General features: G+C 35.7%; 1 protein-coding gene across 7 annotated transcripts in view; it reads right to left on the bottom strand.

The window, feature by feature from the left end:
* ATP8B4 (ATPase phospholipid transporting 8B4 (putative)) overlaps positions 1 to 14,002 on the bottom strand; it is a 314,688-nt gene that overhangs the window by 217,898 nt on the left and 82,788 nt on the right. For all 7 annotated transcript variants that reach the window (XM_082452990.1, XM_082452991.1, XM_082452995.1 and 4 more), the window contains one exon: positions 8,913 to 8,981. In XM_082452990.1, coding sequence (XP_082309116.1) covers positions 8,913 to 8,940 — 28 coding nt within the window. In that variant the 5' untranslated portion in view covers positions 8,941 to 8,981. The remainder of the gene's footprint in view (positions 1 to 8,912; positions 8,982 to 14,002) is intronic.

The raw sequence follows: 14,002 nt of genomic DNA, 5'->3' as shown, positions 1-14,002 counted from the left end.
CAAGAATGTAAGCTCCATACATATTGAAGGTTTTTTTTATTTTTTTAAATCTGTTTTGTCCACAGTTGTTTTTTTCTGTTTGGAACAGTGTCTGGCACATAACAGGTGTTCAGTAAGTATATGTGAAATGGCTGGCTGGCTGACTGGATGAATGGATAAATGAATAAATGAATGAATGAATGAACTATCAATCAAAGTTTAGATTATCATAAGACAACCTGCACTACCACAGTGAGACAAGATCATTCCAGCCAAAATCACTGAAATGTGATGTCTTAATTGGTTTATTTACTGCATGAAGGTAGATTTACAATTCATAGTAGGCTTTTAATTTCTGAATTATTAAAAGTATTTTTCTTTATAGAAAATACCATGTTTGGGACTATCTCATAAACTTTCAGATTTCATTCCACCATCAAAAGAAAATCCAGATTTCAAAATTAAGCCAAGAAATAAAAAATTTTGGTCCAAATCCGTCCCGCCCGGTGCGCCCGGGCGTGCGCCCGCGAAGCCAGCTGCCAACCCCAACCGCGCCACGCGCTTTCCCTCCTGGCCCGGGCGCAGGCGCGGGCGCAGGCGCCGCCGCCACCCGAAAAAAAAAAAAAAAAAAAAAAAAAGATTTTATTTTCCTTTAAATTAGGAAGTTCTGTTTGAATGAATAGTGAAAGCAACATTAGTTGAGAAGTAGGTCCACCAGAGAACTATAACTCAAGTAGCATTTAATAAAACTACTTAAAATAATAATGACAGCCATCATTCATTAAGTGCTTGCTATATGCTAGATACTGGCTCAAATACTAAATTAAAGGTGCGTTCTAAGGTGTGGGTCTATGGAAGGAATATAAAAGCATTTTTTAATAATAAATGATTATAATTCTTGGGATGAAATTTTTCAATTAAGAAATTTTTTTATAAAACCAAAGTATGACAATTAATATTATACATTTTGGAATCCTAAATAATAAAGAAATGGAGAATTGAAGCAATGTATTTGGAAATATGTTCTAAGCACAATAAATATGTATGACATAGACTGCTATTCTGAGTTTTATTATTTTATTATTCACTGTAATGAGGTAGTTCAAGATAGATTTATATTTGTGTATGTGTCATAGCTAAAGTTTAAACTCATTCTAGCAGATATTACTCAGCCATAGAAAAGAACAAAATATAATGCCATTTGCAGCAACATGGAGCGACCTAGCAATTGTCATACTGAGTGAAGTAAGTCAGACACAGAAAGACAAATATCATATGATATCTCTTATAGGTGGAATCTAAGTAAAAAGTGTACAAATGAACTTATTTACAAACCAAAGTAGAGTCGTGGATGTAGAAAACAAACTTATGGTTATGAGGGGATAAGGGGTGGCGGGGGAGGGATAAACTGGGAGATTGGGATTGACATATACTCACTACTATATAAAAATTAGATAACTAATAAGAACCTGCTGTATAGCACAGGGAACTCTACTCAATACTCTGTAATGACCTATATGGGAAAAGAATCTAAAAAAAAAAAGAAAGAGTGGACATATATATGTATATATAACTGATTCACTTTGTTGTACACCTGAAACTAACACAAACATTGTAAATCAACTATACTCCAATAAAATTGTTTTTAAATTAGAAGAAAGAAAAGAATATAATAATAATGGATACATAATAATGAATCCAACCTGGCTTATATTTGTCTTTATACCCACACAATTGTAAAACATTATTTTTAATAATTTTTAGAGGAAGGGGCCCATGAAGGCCCCATGAAAGACATAATGTGACCTTGGTGTGATTCTTTCCATACAATACTCCATGAGCATGCTAAGGGCTTCATTGTGGAGTAATGCAAGTTGCTCCACAACCCTCACATTTTGGAATCAAGAACAGCCTTAGCTAGCTTAAGGAAAGCCCCAAATTATCTACTTTTTGCTTCCCATATTACCAAAGTACCTAAAATCTGAATTAGGTATTTTACACATGAACAATGCTCTTCCTGATTGCTTTGTAGGAAAGCACATATACGCTTTAAAGTAATTGTCTCTGGACCTCCCATTTGAGCTTATACAGAAAGGGTGAATTACAAATAACAAATAGAAAATAGATTGTAAGCATGTTTTAAATACTTGAGTCAATTCGAATTTTTCACATCTTGAAGAATGTGGGATTTATGTGAATATGGAGATAATAAATAATAAGGCATATATCTAGGAGAAAATTTTTGTTTTCGCACAACACTCATGGTTGGCTTGTTAAAGTCTGACATACATCGTCAATGTCCCAAGCTCCCTGATAATGTTGTAGAAATTTATATAAATGTAAGTGTACCTTTCTTAAATGTTGCAGATATTAAATAACTCATTGAGGTAAAATATCACTTCTGCATTATTTTCCCCCTGACAACCCCAGGCTGATTAGAAGTTCTTTAGTCTGTGCTCCTCTGGAAAATATACTGGCAGTGATGTTTAGAAAACTGTTATTAAGTTATCATTGTTATTGTAAACTTATTTGTGTGAGGATACATGTGTTTTATTGAATCATAAAAAGCTATGTGAAGTCAAGAAAAGTTGGCACTACCTAGCATATCATAGGCACTAAAAAATGTTGTTGACTAACTGAATAAGTAAATGAATATTTTAGATTGAAAAAGGTCTCCAGTCTATAACCAGATCTATAGGAATTGATATAACCTAAAGATGCCTCATTCCCAATCACGATTATGTACATGATGGTGACACCAATGTCAGTCCCTCAAGTCATTTGGCCATTCTAACAAGTCCAAGAGGAAGGAACTGACCTCAGCTTTCTCTGCCTATCAGCACCACAGTGGATACAGACCCAGCTATGTGGCCAAAACATTTAGCCTCATTACACAGCTATTTACAAATGAGCTATTTACAGCTCATTACAAATACCTATGACTGACTGTAAAATGAAATTCCGTATGAGGAAGATCAGCAAGTTGCATTCCCCATCAAAACAGTTTCAAGTAACTAATTTATTAATTGTCCATTTGAAAAACCAAGTATTGGGCTTCCCTGGTGGCGCTATGGTTAAGAATCTCACTGCCAATGTAGGGGACATGGGTTCGAGCCCTGGTCCAGGAAGATCCCACATGCCACGGAGCAACTAAGCCCGTGCGCCACAACTACTGAGCCTGTGCTCTAGAGCCTGTGAGCCACAGCTGCTGAGCATGCGTGCCACAGCTACTGAAGTCCATGTGCCTAGAGCCCATGCTACGCAACAAGAGAAGCCACCACTATGGAAGCCTGCACACCGCAACAAAGAGCAGCCCCCACTCACTGCAACTAGAGAAAGCCAGTGCACAGCAATGAAGACCCAATGCAGCCAAAAATAAATAAATAAATAAATAAAATGTGTAAATATATATATATAATCTACATAGTATTTGTGTCCAAAATATTCACTCCAAATAGACTTAGGAGCTGGACTGGACTTTTCCAAAATTCAATATAATGAAAAACTATTCTAAATCTAAAAGAAAATAAAGGGATTAAAAGCCAAACACAGGGCTTCCCTGGTGGCGCAGTGGTTGAGAATCTGCCTGCCAATGCAGGGGACATGGGTTCGAGCCCTGGTCTGGGAAGATCCCACATGCCGCGGAGCAACTGGGCCCGTGAGCCACAATTACTGAGCCTGCGCGTCTGGAGCCTGTGTTCCGCAACAAGAGAGGCCGCGATAGTGAGAGGCCTGTGCACCGCGATGAAGAGTGGCCCCCGCTTGCCACAACTAGAGAAAGCCCTCACACAGAAATGAAGACCCAACACAGCCATAAAAATAAATAAAAAATAAATTAATTAAAAAAAAAAAAAACTTGCTTCCTTTTAAAAAAAAAAAAAAAAAAAGCCAAACACAATGTGTGAACATTGGTTAGATATTGTACCAAAAATAAAAACAAGCTCTGAGACATGAGATGTAGGGACAAATGGGGAAACTGAAAAATGGAATGTATGTTACTTATTCATCAATGTTACATTTCTTAGGTGTGGTGATGATATTGTAGTTAAGTAGGAGAATGTCCTTGTTCTTAGGAGATCTGTGCTGAAATATTTGGGATGGAATAGGGAGGGTGGGAGGGAGATGCAAGAGGAAGGGGATATGGGAATATATGTATACATATAGCTGATTCACTTTGTTATAAAGCAGAAACTAACACAACATTGTAAAGCAATTATACGCCAATAAAGATGTTTTAAAAAAATATTTGGGGGTAAGAGTCATGATGTCTACAACTTACTTTCAAATATCCTAATGACAACAAAAAGTGTATGTGTGTGCATGTGTGTGGGTGTGTGCTGGTGGCAGTGAGGGGGAGGAGAGGAAGCAAATGTGGCAAAATGGTAATAATTGTAGAATTTAGGTGAAATGTATTTGGGTGTTTACCATTCTTTTAATTTTTATGTAAAATCCAACATTTTCAAAATTAAAAGTTAGAGGAAAATGTAAAAAATAATAATGTTATAGAGAAAGGTTTAAAGACAGAAAAGGTATCTATGATTACAGTATTATGTTTTAAGAGCAGGTTCAAAGTAATGCACACCATAGTTCCATTTGGGAATATATGGATGAATATACATTAATGTATTAATAGAGGTCACTGATTGGAGCCCTCTAAATTGTGCAACTTGGCAGTCTGGAGTGTTTATCTCTAGATTGTCCAATTACAGTCACTTCTATTTTCTTATTTTTATTTATAAAAAATTGCTTATTTTATACATATACAGTCACATATATGTACAAATTATTTTAAAAGAGTGAGAATGAACTTATCGAAACCTTGCAACAATAGTTTCTGTTGGAAACTTGTCCCTGTCAAAACTGGTTAATCTGATGTTTACGCTATTAAGATTATACCAGTGACTGGATATAAATAAATCATTTTATTTGAAAAAGAAAAAAACGATGACAATAATTCTAGACTCTTAAATTGGCACTGGGAATATGAAAGTATTGCCCCAGAGGGCATAACTAATGACCTATGGGTGCGAACTACATTGAGACAGATTTCAGCTCATTATGAGATTGAACATTGCCATGAATGTGTCCAACAAGGGAACAGACTGAACCATGAAATAATTGCCTATCAAAATAGCTTAACCACCTGTCAGAGATATGATAAGAAGGAGGGATAGGGTATTAGATATACTCTAATCCAGCCTTTGGTCTCTAACAAGTCCATAGTCAAAAATAAAGAAAATAGGGTAGTAGAGTCATTTTCACAATGTTGATTCTTCCAATCCAGGAACATGGTATATCTCTCCATCTATTTGTATCATCTTTAATTTCTTTCATCAGTGTCTTATAATTTTCTGCATACAGGTCTTTTGTCTCCTTAGGTAGGTTTATTCCTAGATATTTTATTCTTTTTGTTGCAATGGTAAATGGGAGTGTTTTCTTAATTTCACTTTCAGATTTTTCGTCATTAGTGTATAGAAATGCAAGAGATTTCTGTGCATTAATTTTGTATCCTGCTACTTTACCAAATTCATTGATTAGCTCTAGGAGTTTTCTGGTAGCATCTTTAGGATTCTCTATGTATAGTATCATGTCATCTGCAAATAGTGACAGCTTTACTTCTTCTTTTCCGATTTGGATTCCTTTTATTTCTTTGTCTTCTCTGATTGCTGTGGCTAACACTTCCAAAACTATGTTGAATAATAGTGGTGAGAGTGGGCAACCTTGTCTTGTTCCTGATCTTAGTGGAAAAGGTTTCAGTTTTTCACCATTGAGGACAATGTTGGCTGTGGGTTTGTCATATATGGCCTTTATTATGTTGAGGAAAGTTCCCTCTATGCCTACTTTCTGCAGGGCTTTTATCATAAATGGGTGTTGAATTTTGTCGAAAGCTTTCTCTGCATCTGTTGAGATGATCATATGGTTTTTCTCCTTCAGTTTGTTAATATGATGTATCACATTGATTGATTTGCGTATATTGAAGAATCCTTGCATTCCTGGGATAAACCCCACTTGATCATGGTGTATGATCCTTTTAATGTGCTGTTGGATTCTGTTTGCTAGTATTTTGTTGAGGATTTTTGCATCTATGTTCATCAGTGACATCAGTGATTCAATGCAATCCCTATCAAACTACCACTGGCATTTTTCACAGAACTAGAACAAAAAATTTCACAATTTGTATGGAAACACAAAAGACCCCGAATAGCCAAAGCAATCTTGAGAACGAAAAATGGAGCTGGGGGAATCAGGCTCCCTGACTTCAGACTATATTACAAAGCTTCAGTAATCAAGACAGTTTGGTACTGGCACAAAAACAGAAATATAGATCAATGGAACAGGATAGAAAGCCCAGAGATAAACCCACACACATATGGGCACCTTATTTTTGATAAAGGAGGCAAGCATATACAGTGGAGAAAAGACAGCCTCTTCAATAAGTGGTGCTGGGAAAATTGGACAGGTACATGTAAAAGTATGAAAATAGAACACTCCCTGACACCATGCACAAAAATAAACTCAAAATGGATTAAAGACCTAAGTGTAAGGGCAGACACTATCAAACTCTTAGAGGAAAACATAGGCAGAACACTCTATGACATACATCACAGCAAGATTCTTTTTGACCCAGCTCCCAGAGAAATGGAAATAAGAACACAAATAAACAAATGGGACCTAATGAAACTTAAAAGCTTTTGCACAGCAAAGGAAACCATAAACAAGACCAAAAGACAACCATCAGAATGGGAGAAAATATTTGCAAATGAAGCAACTGACAAAGGATTAATCTCCAAGATTTACAAGCAGCTCATGCAGCTCAATAACAAAAAAACGAACAACCCAATCCAAAAATGGGCCGAAGACCTAAATAGACATTTCTCCAAAGAAGATATACAGATGGCCTACAGACACATGAAAGAATGCTCAACATCATTAATCATTAGAGAAATGCAAATCAAAACTACAATGAGATATCATCTCACACCAGTCAGAATGGCCATCATCAAAAAATCTAGAAACAATAAATGCTGGAGAGGGTGTGGAGGAAAGGGAACACTCTTGCACTGTTGGTGGGAATGTAAATTGATACAGCCACTATGGAGAACAGTATGGAGGTTCCTTAAAAAACTACAAATAGAACTACCATACGACCCAGCAATCCCACTACTGGGCATATACCCTGAGAAAACCATAGGTCAAAAAGAGTCATGTACCAAAATGTTCATTGCAGCTCTATTTACAATAGCCAGGACATGGAAGCAATCTAAATGTCCATCGACAGATGAATGGATAAAGAAGATGTGGCACATATATACAATGGAATATTACTCAGCCATAAAAAGAAATGAAATGGAGGTATTTGTAATGAGGTGGATGGAGTTAGAGTCTGTCATACAGAGTGAAGTAAGTCAGAAAGAGAAAAACAAATACAGTATGCTAACACATATATACAGAATCTAAGGGGAAAAAAAAAAAAAAAAAAAAAAAAAGGCCATGAAGAACCTAGTGGCAAGACGGGAATAAAGACACAGACCTACTAGAGAATGGACTTGAGGATATGGGGAGGGGGTGGGGTGAGATGTGACAGGGTAAGAGAGTGTCATGGACATATATACACTACCAAATGTAAAATAGATAACTAGTGGGAAGCAGCCGCATAGCACAGGGAGATCAGCTCGGTGCTTTGTGACCATCTAGAGGGATGGGACGGGGAGGGTGGGAGGGAGGGAGATGCAAGAGGGAAGAGAAATGGGAACATATTGTATATGTATAACTGATTCACTTTGTTATAAAGCAGAAGCTAACACACCATTGTAAGGCAATTATACTTCAATAAAGATGTTAAAAAAAAAAAAAAAAAAAAAAGAAAATAGGGACTTCCCTGGTGGTCCAGTGGTAAAGAATTCACCTTCCAATGCAGGTGATGCGGGTTCGATCCCTGGTCGGGGAACTAAGATCCCACATGCCGTGAGGCAACTAAGCCCACTTGCCACAGCTACTGAGCTTGCGCACCTCAACTAGAGAGCCCACATGTTGCCAACTACAGAGCCCCTGCGCCCTGGAGCCTGCATGCCATAACTAGAGAAGAGAAAACCCGCACACCGCAACTAGAGAGAAGCCTGCACACACAAAGAGCCCGCGCACTGAAACAAAAGATCCCGCATGCCTCAATGAAGATCCCGTGTGCCACAACTAAGACCCGATGCAGCCATAAAAAGTTAATTAACTAATTAAAGTTTTAAAAATAATAAAGAAAATAGCAGTAATAAACTGAATACATTTCCACTGAAGGAAAAACTACACAATACTCTGTCGCTGACTAACAAGACATAAGACAAGATTAATACTCTCTGGTCAGGATGCTGTATTTTTTAAAATTGGAATACTATTAATACTGTTCAGCTAGACCAATTACTCAACTAAAAACAAAGTGTGTTACTTGCCATCATGAACCCAAATTATTTCTAAACATATGAACTTAGTCTTAAGTGTTGATGTATTCATACAATGGAATACTGTTTTAAAAGAAAAAATGAAGAGGAACAAACTACTGAAACATACAACCATATGGATATATGTCAAAAAAACCTTATGCTGAGTGAAAGAAGCAAGACACAAGAATACATGCTGTATGATTTCATTTATATCGATTTCAAAAACAGGCAAAACCAATCTGATAGAAATCAGAAGGTGGTTGTGTAGAACACAGGGAGAATGAATAAAAAGGGGCATAAGGGAACTTTCTCAGGTGACAGAAATGTTCTATCTCTTGCTTTTTGGTGGTAATTACACATTTACATACAACCGTTAAATCTCATCAAATGGAACACTTAAGATCTGTGTGGTTTTTGTTTATAAATTACACCTCCGTGAAATTAAAATAAATATTAAAAAATCATATTTGCTTTGTGCCACCTAAAGAACTCAATACTTACCAAGTGATTTCTTTTTACTGCAGAACATTATTGCACCTGATTTGTTTTCACCAGGCCTCAACAGCTGGCCTACATAAGAAAACAAGAAATGTATGCAACATTAGTATTTGAGAAATGCTCATTAACCGTAAATTGCCATCATTCAGCTTTCTTCCTAGTCAAATCTAGATGACTAGGAAGTCATTAACACAATAAGGAATAATAGACTCCATTTATGAGACTTAAATCTAACAAGATAAGAATAATTCTATAACTCACAGACATAGAAAACAAACTTATGTTTACCAAAGGAGAAAGGGGGAATGGATAAATTAGGAGTTTGGGATTAAAATATACACACTACTATATATAAAATATATAACCAACAAGGACCCGCTGTATAGTACAGGAATTATAGTCAATATCTTGTAATAACCTATAATGGAAAAGAATCTAAAAAAGAATATATATATATCTGAATCACTTTGCTGTACACCTGACACTAACACACCATTTTAAATCAATTATATTTCAATAAAAAAAATTTTTAAGGAAACAATTCTATACAAAAATTATCTATTTGTATTATGGTGGCTATATGGAACAATGTAAGGTAAGCACAAGTGTGACATTCAATTGGGCATTAAAATGGAGCCAAATTTTCGAATATATCCAAAACCCTGTGAATCAGAATATCTCAGAGGTGACACTCCATTACCTGCCTTTTATTCAAGTACCAAAAGTGATTCCTTCCCAAAACAGTCACCCAAGTCCAGGAAGTGCAGAGTCCCGTATAGAATTAACTGAAGAAGGAACACGCCAAGACACATAGTAATCAAATTGACAAAAACTAAAGACAAAGAGAAAATATCAAAAGCAACAAAGGAAAAGCAACAAATAACATACAAGGGAATCCACATGAGACTATCAGCTGATTTTTCAGCAGAAATTCTACAGGCCAGAAGGGAGTGGCATGATACATTTAAAGTGATGAAAGGGAAAAACCTACAACCAAGATTACTCTACCCAGCATGTCTCTCATTCAGAATTGATGGAGAAATCAAAAGCTTTACAAACAAAAGCTAGAAGGACTCAGCACCACCAAACGAGCATTACAACAAATGCTAAAGGAGCTCTTTAAAAAGAAAAGAAAAGGCAACAACTAGAAACAGGAAAATTACAGAATGGTAAAGCTCACCAGTACAGGTGAACATACAGTAAGGGTAGGAAATCATCTACACACAAATATGATATCAAAACATTAATTGTGAGAGGAGGAGAGCACAAATGCAGGATATTTGAGATGCATTTGAAATTAAGAGACCAGCAACTTAAAACAATCATGTATACATATAGACTGCTATATCAAAACCACATGGTAACCACAAATGAAAAATCTATAATAGATATACACACAAAAAAGAAAAAGAATCCAAACACAACAATATAGTCATCAAATCACAAGAGAGGGGAACAAAAGAGAAAAGGAATTAAAAAAACCTACAAAAACAAATCCAAAATTTTTTTTTAAATGGCAATAAGAACATACATATTAATAATTAACTTAAATGTAAATGGATTAAATGCTCAAACCAAAAGAAATAGACTGGCTGAATGAATACAAAAATAAAACCCATACATATGTTGTCTATAAGAGACCCACTTCAGATCTAGAGACACAGACTGAGAGTGAGGGGATGGAAAAAGGTATTCCATGCAAATGGAAATCAAAAGAAAGCTGGAATAGCAATACTCATATCAGACAAAATAGACTTTAAAATAAAGACTGTTACAATAGACAAAGGACACTGCATAATGATCAAGGGCTCAATCAAAGAAGAAGATATAACAATTATAAGTATATATACACTCAACAGAGGAACACCTCAATATATAAGGCAAATGTTAACAGACATAAAGGAGAAATCGACAGTAATACAATAATAGAGGGGGACTTTAGCACTACACTTACATCAATGGACAGATCATCCAGACAGAAAATCAATAAGGAAACACAGGTCTTGAATGACACATTAGAACACATGGACTTAATTGATATTTATAGAGTGTTCCATCCAAAAGCAGAAGAATACACCTTTTTTTCAAGTGTACATGGAACATTCTCCAGAACAGATCACATGCTGGGCCACAAAGGAAGTCTTGGTAAACTTAAGAAAACTGAAATCATATCAAGCATCTTTTCTGACCACTACACTATGAGATTAGAAATCAATTACAAGAAAAAATGCAAAAAACACAAACACATAGAGGCTAAACAATATGCTATGAAACAACTGATGGATCACTGAAGAAATCAAAGAGGAAATAAAAAGAATACCTAGAGACAAATGAAAATGAAAACACAACAATCCAAAACCTATGGGATGTGGCAAAAGCAGTTCTAAGATGGAAGTTTATAGTGATACAAGCTTACTTCAGGAAACAAGAAAAATCTCAAATAAACAACTTAACCTTACACCTAAAGCAACTAGAGAAAGAACAAACAAAACCCAAAGTTAGCAGAAGGAAAGAAATCATAAAGATCAGAGCAGAAATAAATGACATAGAGACAAAGAAAAAACTGCAAAGACCAATAAACTAAGAGTTGAAAAGATAAACAAAATTGATAACACTTTAGCCAGAGTCATCAAGAAAAAAAGGGAGAGGGCCCAAATCAATAAAATCAGAAATGAAAAGGAGAAATTACAACTGACACCACAGAAATTCAAAGGATCATAAGAGACTACTACAAGCAACTATACACCAGTGAAAAGGACAACCTAGAAGAAATGGGCAAATTCTTAGAATGGTACAATCTCCCCAGACTGAACCAGGAAGAAATAGAAAATACGACTAGACCAATTATATGTATGGAAATTGAATCTGTGATTAAAAACTCCCAACAAACAGAAGTCATGGAACAGGTGGCTTCACAGGTGAATTCTATCAAACATTTAGAGAAGACCTAACACCTATCATTCTGAAACTATTTCAAAAAATTGCAGAGGAAGGAACACTCCCAAATTCATTCTATGTGGCCACCATCACCCTGATACCAAAACCAGACAAAGAGGTACCATCAAAAAGAGAAAATTACAGGTCAATATCACTGATGAACATAGACACAAAAATCCTCAACAAATACAAGCAAACCAAATCCAATAATACATTAAAAGGATCATACACCATGATCAAGAGGGATTTATCCCAAGGATGCAAGGATTTTTTAATATCTGCAAATCAATCAGTGTGATATACCACATTGACAAATTGAAGAATAAAAACCATATGATCTAAATAGATGCAGAAAAAGCTTTTGACAAAATTCAACACCCATTTCTGATAAAAACCCTCCAGAATGTAGGCATAGAGAGAACCTACCTCAATATAATAAAGACCATATACCACAAACCTACAGCTAACATCATACTCAATGGAGAAAAACTGAAAGCATTTCCTCTAAGATTGAGACCAAGACAAGGATGTCCACTCTCATCACTTTTATTCAACATAGTTTTGAAAGTCCTAGCCACAGCAATCAGAGAAGAAAAAGAAATAAAAAGAATACAAATTGGAAAAGAAGGAGTAAAACTGTCACTGTTTGCAGATGGCATGATACTATACATAGAAAATCTTAAAGACGCTACCAGAAAACTACTAGAGCTCATCAATGAATTCGGTAAAGTTTCAGGAAAAAAAAATTGATACACAGAAATCTGGTGCAATCCTATACACTAATAATGGAAGATCAGAAAGAAAAATTAAGAAAACAATCCCATTTACCATCGCATCAAAAAGTATAAAATACTTGGGAATAAACCTACCTAACAGGGCAAAAGACCTGCACTCCAAAAACTATAAGATGCTGATGAAAGAAACCGAAGGAGACATAAACAGATAGAAAGATATACCATGTTCTTGAATTGGAAGAATCAATACTGTCAAAATGACCATACTACCCAAGGCAGTTTACAAACTCAATTCAATCCCTATCAAATTACCAAAGGCATTTTTCACAGAACTAGAAGCAAAAAATTTAAAATTTGTATGGAAACATGAAAGACCTCAAATAGTGAAACCAATCTTGAGAAAGAAAAACAGTTGGAGGAATCAGGCTCCCTGGCTTAAGAGTATAGTACAAACCTACAGTAATCAAGACAATATGGTACTGGCTCAAAAACAGAGATATAGATCACTGAAACAGGATAAAAAGCCCAGAAATAAACTGACTCACCTATGGTCAATTAATCTATGACAAAGGAGGCAAGAATACAATGGAGAAAGACAGTCTTCAATAAGTGGTGCTGGGAAAACTGAACAGCTTCATGTAAAAGAATGAAATTAGAGCATTCTCTAACATCATACACAAAAATAAACTCAAAATTGATTAAAGACCTAAATGTAAGGGCCAGATCCTATAAAACTCCTAGAGGAAAACATAGGCAGAACACTCTTTGACATAAATTGCATCAATATCTTTTTGGATCCCTCTCCTAGAGTAATGGAAATAAAAACAAAAATAAACAAATGGGACCTAATCAAACTTGGAAGCTTTGCAAAGCAAAGGAAAGCATAGACAAAATGAAAAGACAACCCTCAGAATGAGAGAAAATATTTGCAAATGAATCAACGGACAAAGGATTAATCTCCAAAATATACAAACAGCTCATGCAGCTCAATATCACAAAAACAAACAACCTAATCCAAAAATGGGCAGAAGGCCTAAATAGACATTTCTCCAAAAAGCACATACAGATGGCCAATAGGCACATGAAAAGATGCTCAACATCATTAATTATTAGAGAAATGCGAATCAAAAATACCATGAGGTATCGTCTCACACCAGTCAGAATGGGCATCATCAAAGTCTACATATAATAAATGCTGGAGAGGGTGTGGAGAAAAAGGAACCCTCCTACACTGTTGGTGGGAACGTAAATTGGTACAGTCACTATGCAGAACAATATGGAGGTTCCTTTAAAAACTAAAAATAAAACTACCATATGATCCAGGAATCCCACTCCTGGGCATATATCCAGTGAAAACCATAATTTGAAAAGATACATGAACCCCAATGTTCATTGAAGCACTATTTACAATAGCCAGGACAT

Source organism: Balaenoptera physalus, assembly GCF_965194825.1.
Source record: "Balaenoptera physalus genome assembly, chromosome: 2".
Taxonomy (NCBI): Eukaryota; Metazoa; Chordata; class Mammalia; order Artiodactyla; family Balaenopteridae; genus Balaenoptera; species Balaenoptera physalus.
Note: the sequence above shows the minus strand (reverse complement) of the source record. Positions and strands in the feature narration are given on the sequence as shown.